The 6,189-nt window shown below is 33.7% G+C and overlaps 1 protein-coding gene across 1 annotated transcript in view; it reads right to left on the bottom strand.

Moving 5' to 3' along the window:
* LOC107746460 (monocarboxylate transporter 9-like) overlaps window positions 1-4,435 on the bottom strand; it is a 6,717-nt gene extending 2,282 nt beyond the window's left edge. The window contains exons 1-4 of the mRNA XM_016560682.1: window positions 4,333-4,435; window positions 3,814-3,957; window positions 2,936-3,031; window positions 664-1,500 (exon numbers count right to left, since the gene is read on the bottom strand). Coding sequence (XP_016416168.1) covers window positions 664-1,500; window positions 2,936-3,031; window positions 3,814-3,957; window positions 4,333-4,435 — 1,180 coding nt within the window. The remainder of the gene's footprint in view (window positions 1-663; window positions 1,501-2,935; window positions 3,032-3,813; window positions 3,958-4,332) is intronic.
* Window positions 4,436-6,189: the final 1,754 nt, after the last annotated feature.

The raw sequence follows: 6,189 nt of genomic DNA, 5'->3' as shown, positions 1-6,189 counted from the left end.
GGGTTATCATATATGTTATATGTGCAGCAGCAGTATTTCTTATATATATATATATATATATATATATATTAATTAACTTATTTAATGGAGTGTAGTGGAAGAGTCAGTGTTATTTTAGTATAATTTATATACTGCTGTAGTTTTGTTTAATATTTTGAATTAGATTTTATTTTTATATTTTCACTTTTCACTTTAATTTTAATTAAAGTTTTAGAAATTTTGTTCTGCTTTTTTATAATTTTTTAAAAATATGTCTACATAGTTTTTATTATTGTTATTTATTAGATTTAGTTTATTTTAGTACCTTAAACTATACGAAAATGAGAAAAGTTAACATTTATTTTATTTCAAATAACATCTATTTATGAATTTATTTTTAGTTAACTATAATAACACTGGGGAAAACACATTATGTCCTAAAAAGGTCTAATTTATGTCAAAGTCTTCAAAATAAATTAATTCCAATTCAACATCCTGGGTTTTATGTCATCAATTCAAATGAATTGATTAATTGAAAGGAATCTGATTTTTTTATTATATTTGTTGCCAACCTCTAATCTGTACTAATGAATTTGCAGACTACTGAAGTGAATTTTAAAGGCTTGCATAGCTTCTGAGCCCTAACCGAACAGATCTGAAATCAGCAACAGGTCAAAAAATTACCTGCGACTGGTGGTCCGAGCATTATACTAAATCCACCAAAGAACATCAAGATGCCATATGCCTCAGTCAGACGATCCATTCCCACAACTTTAGTGGTCACGTAGGGTATGACAGACCAGTTTCCAGAAAAAAACCCAAGCAGCGCTGAGATGACCCGCAGCCCAGCGTAGTTCTTGGTGACGGGGATTATGAGAAGAGCCACCCCTGTTCCCAGCAGAGTGAAGGTGTACAGAAAGATGCTGTTCATCCAGCGGATGTCCATCATGACGCCCAACAGCAGCTTCCCCACTCCAGCAGCAATGGACATGATGGAGACCAGCGGGATGGTGCTGATGCCGCTGATCAGACCCTCGGTCTGGGCCAAATCCTCCAGGAAGAGAAGAGGAGTGTACGCTCCCAAGCAATACGCGAACAAAGACACGCACGTGGCCAAGTAGACCCTGTTTTGAAGCAGCTCCGCCGTCTTGTGCAAGTATTCAGAGTACTCCTTCTGCTTCTTCTTCATGAGCCGCACCAACGCCGCGTAGCTCAGGAGGCTCTTCTCATACGGTGGAGGCTCTTTCGTCTCCCCTGTGATTAGTACGTTGACGGACTGATTTTTCTTGATTGGGTCCTCCACGACAGGGGCCTTTTCCAGAACCTTCTCATCGGCCTTCCCGGCCAGCACTGCTCTCTGTTTCAGGTAGTAGGCCGGCAGGTGCAGCGGTCTCATGAGTCCAGCACAGGCGATGATGTTTAGTGCAAAGCAGCCAATAAGCAAAAGACAGCCGTCGAGTCCAAAGAGTGCAATGAACTCGTTCTGCACAGTAGCGTAGAGAAAACCTCCAATACTCGTACCTGAAAAAAATGTGATGGTTAAGTAATATTGGGATTGAATTGTTTTAGTTTTATGGAATATCAATGTTAGTAGTTGTAGGGCTGCATGATTAAGCAAAATAAAACCGAAATTGTCCTATGGCTTAGTGTGATTACTAAATCACAAAGGCTGCAATTTTATTGAATAAATATATGGGCTGTAGTGCTGGGCGGTATGACCAAACATTTATATCACGGTATTTTTCTAAATGATACCGGTTTCACGGTACATTTGTTTAAGCGACATACACCGGTATTACGGTATTTTAAAAATTCATATCATAACAAAAATAAACACCGGTATTCGGTATGAACCGGTATACCGCCCAGCACTAATGGGCTGCATGTTTCAGAGTGAAGCGCAGCACTGTGTCGTTACACGTGAGCAGCTCATTATCCTCCAGTGTTTTTAGCATCTCAGAGCGGCTCGGTTTGCAGTAAATGTTGTTCCACACAAACTCCATCTCTGCATCTACTCAGAGTTTGGGTCACTTTAACATGTATTTGGGAACAATATATGCTCCAACTTCCAACCATTTTCCCATACTTCTAATAAAAAGCGCCTGTCAACAAAAGAGTTTTAAGCACCCTGTAGTCAAAATAAAGGTTTGATGGTTTAAAGTTTGAGAATGGGAAATTAATATAATATAAATATACACTTACTAATATTAATAACTATTAGTATTGAAATTTTACAGTTGTAATGTAAAATAAAACAAATGTTTATATATATATATATATATATATATATTATATTACAGTGAAAGATCATTTTAATCATTATTTTATTTTGTTTTTATTTAGTCATTTTTATATTTGATATTAATAATGATAATTATTATTTAATAATAATTAGAAATAATAATAATAATTATTATTATTATCATCTTACAGCCATGTTGATATATATTCAAAAAATGTTGGCCAAATAGTACAGCCCTACAAGCAAGTGTATTATGAACAATATATTTTTAATCACATTATAAATCACAATTTTTATCAGAAAAATCGCTATTCTTTCCTTAAATCATGCAGATTTAATATGGCTATATAGCTTAAATATGGCATCCATTTAAATAAATAAATAACTGTATTTATAATTAATTGAAGTTAAAAGCAGCTCGGTCGCTTTGGATAAAAGTGTCTGCTAAATGACTAAATAAATAAAATAATTATGCTTTTAGATCTGCCTTTTAGATCGGCATTTCAAATTAGTCATGAAAACTTAAACTCATGATTTTTTTTTTTTTTTTACTTGCTTTTAAACAGTATTGGAATTCACATATGCTCCATACATGTTGCCTGTTTTTTCTTCTCATATTCGATAAAATTCATAAATAAATAAATGATAAATTAAGCCTAGCATGTCCAAACATTTGACTGGTAGTTTATTATTTTTGACTAATCATATATTTACCTGTTGTAATGATGCCAAGAGCAAGACCGCGTCTCTTGTCAAAATACTGGCATGTGATGGTTACAGTAGCAGCATAAACAAGTCCACAGCCTAGTCCTGTACAATAAAAGTATGAAGTTAAAGAGAAGTCAGCAAAAAGGTTCACCTGCTCATAAAATATTTATTATAATCATATAAGCAAATATAATGAAGGTAAACAGATTTAGGAGGAAGCTTAAGCACAAGACTATCCTCAAATTCTAAATACCCCGCTAAACTACAGATTAAGTTAATAATAAATGTATAGTTATGTTATAGATTTTAATATGCTGATAAATTTGCAGAACTTTGAATGTTTTAGTGAATTTTGAGCAAAATTGTGAAACTAGGTTTTTAGAGATCGACTGATAATCAGTTTTATTTTTCCTTACTCAGTTTTGTAATATGTTACATAAATGCTTGATGTGTAGTTCAAGCTTGATGTTTGTTTTGCGATTCGGCCCGAATCAGTTTTCTAAAGTGTTTTTGAAAAATCACATACCCTGCCTTTAACAGGATGAATCTATTTATTTTGCCTTGTTATTATCATTGTTACTGCTGCTTTTGTTGTCATTAAAAACATGCTATGTAAATAGCGTAAAACATTAAATAAATATCAATTATGCATGTCGGTTACGGTTATATAAACATACAAATAATTGTCATTGCATTAGTTAAAAAAAAAAAAACAGAATCAGTCAATTTCTAATAATTTGAGCAATTTTCTGTATAATTTGTCATTATATCGACCTTCTGGCTTCTGAAAAACGCAAATCAATCAACCACCATTTACACACAGGTGGCGCAATGACCCAATTTAGAAAAATTAATCTTTCTAAGAGGAAATGTGAGATGCTCACCAACAACAATCCCATAGGAAAATATGAGAAACTGAACATTGGGTGCAAAAGCGCTAAGCATAAGTCCTCCAGAGACCATGACCCCACTGAAGATGGTCACAGGTCTGGCCCCGAAGTTCACAACACAAGCACTGCAGATGGGACCTGTGCAAAAGGAAGAATACATCATCCTGCTAGAGAATGGGGAAACTCGAAATAGAATTCAAATCAACAGCTGCTTAAAATGATCAGCTGTAAGCCGAGGCATAGAACATATTTTCTTTTACTACTGACATGGAGGAATAAGAAATAAAAGTACATTTTACATGAAAATACTAGATTTTTTTATCTCATGGTTAATTTAATATATTTTTTTGTTTAATTGTGAAATTTTACAAGCGATTTTTGAGTGAAAACTTTCTACACCGTTTTTTTTTTTAGTGTACTTTGAAGTTTAATTATGATCGTATGGAGCTGGAAAGTATTACATTCATTGTGGGTAATTGTGTTCCTGCTTAATGTTTACAATGGTATATTTACCAGGAAAAAGGCAGTTCCAGTCCAAACCGGTTGATGATGACAATACAGCAGTGACACGTGTTACCGGGATCATCTGCTTGCTTTCACATCTTAAAGGAACCATAGTCTATAATTTATATTTTTAAAGTGTATTTAGAATGTTTGTTATAGCACCAAAAAAAAAATTGAAATGAAGTCTGCCATGAATTATTCATCACCATTATGCTGTTTCAAACATATAAGATTTTCTTTCTTCCATAGAACACAAAAGAAGATATTTTGGAGAATGTCCGTGCAGTGCTTTTACATATATTGAATGTGGAGTGAAAATTATGAAAGTCTCATTGCAAATTTTTAACCTTACTTCAGACTTCCTTTTTCTCACAAGCCTGAATTTACATCTCACAATTTTGACTTTTTTCTTAAGATATAAATTTGCAATTGCGAGAAATATCAGACTTGTCAGATAACAGTCGCAATTACCTTTGTTTATTTTGTCTGGAAAAAAAGACCGAATCATGAGGAAAAAAAGTCAGAATTGCAATATGTAAACTCAGAATTGCTAGAAAAGATAGAAATCTGATTTCTATTTCCTTATTCTGACTTTTTTCCCTCAGAATCACGAGTTTATATCTCTAATTCTGTTATTGCAATTCTGAGAAAAAGTCAGAATTGTGAGATAAAAAGTTGCAATTACCTTACACAACTGATTAAACTTACCGGTGACAAGAATTACAAGTATTTTATATGGTTACAAAAAATGCCTTAATGAAGGTAAATATCAATTAAGGGGCAAACTATCACCACTTATATGGAAAAGCAACAGGATATTGTGTGAGTGAACCGTATTCTCATGCAGTTTCCTGCTCTTTACTCTCCGTTTTGTGATCATACACATAAACATAAACTTTAAAATGCACATTTGAAATCATCCATCTTCATCAAAGCAGGCCCTTGCGAATCTGCCATTGGGACACACTCATGTTGCATGTTTAAACGGGAATGCACTGCAAAGATAAAGCTCAATACAACAGATTGTGGCAACAAGAAAAACAAAAATATCTCAAGACCAAAAGCTGCCAGAAAAGGTTTCCACACAGTACTCCCACAAAATATCTCACGGCGTCTTGAAAATGTTATGTGAATTATGTTGAAACCTTTACTTTGCAACATGGGAAAAATAGTGAGCTTGAAGTTGATGTAACAATATCATCTGTTGACAACTGACACAGTGAAGAGGTGGTACATTTGCAATGCAATTCAAAGCATGTATATTTAAGGCATTTAGCAGATGCTTTTATCCAGAGTGACTTAAAAAGTGCTTTAGCTTCATAAAGCAAAGAAATACTTCAAAAGACAAGTGCATGGTCATGAGTTTTACACCAATTCAAAATCTTCAGTTAGGATCATCATCATCATTTTAATAACCAAAATAACCATTACATAACGTAGCATGTTCTTGCTTTACAAATGACGCAACGCACAACTTGTACCTGTTTAAAATAGACCAAACTTTGCATATTAAGGCTTTAATAGTCTGATGTGGGGAAAAGCTAGACCATGCTACATTTAGCAATAGCGCAGGGAGTTAAGGCTCAAAGGTGTCCCATCTGTTAATGATAGCAGTAAAATGAGCAAACATTACATTCATTCGTCAACAGTCTTAAAAACAAAAGTTGGATGGAGCTGGAAAGGACAAAAAGTAGCTCTGGTAAAAACTGAAAATGGTTGAAACAGATTTGCAATACAACGTATTCTTTTTCTATACAAACACATGAATATTTACAATGACGACAGTACAAAGGTAAACAAAAGTGAAGTAAAAAAAAAAAAAAATTTTTATATTTTCTTTGTAAATTATGAAACTTTATCTAAAAA

Source organism: Sinocyclocheilus rhinocerous, unplaced genomic scaffold, assembly GCF_001515625.1.
Source record: "Sinocyclocheilus rhinocerous isolate Xijiao unplaced genomic scaffold, SAMN03320098_v1.1 scaffold2725, whole genome shotgun sequence".
In the NCBI taxonomy this organism is placed as follows: Eukaryota; Metazoa; Chordata; class Actinopteri; order Cypriniformes; family Cyprinidae; genus Sinocyclocheilus; species Sinocyclocheilus rhinocerous.
Note: the sequence above shows the minus strand (reverse complement) of the source record. Positions and strands in the feature narration are given on the sequence as shown.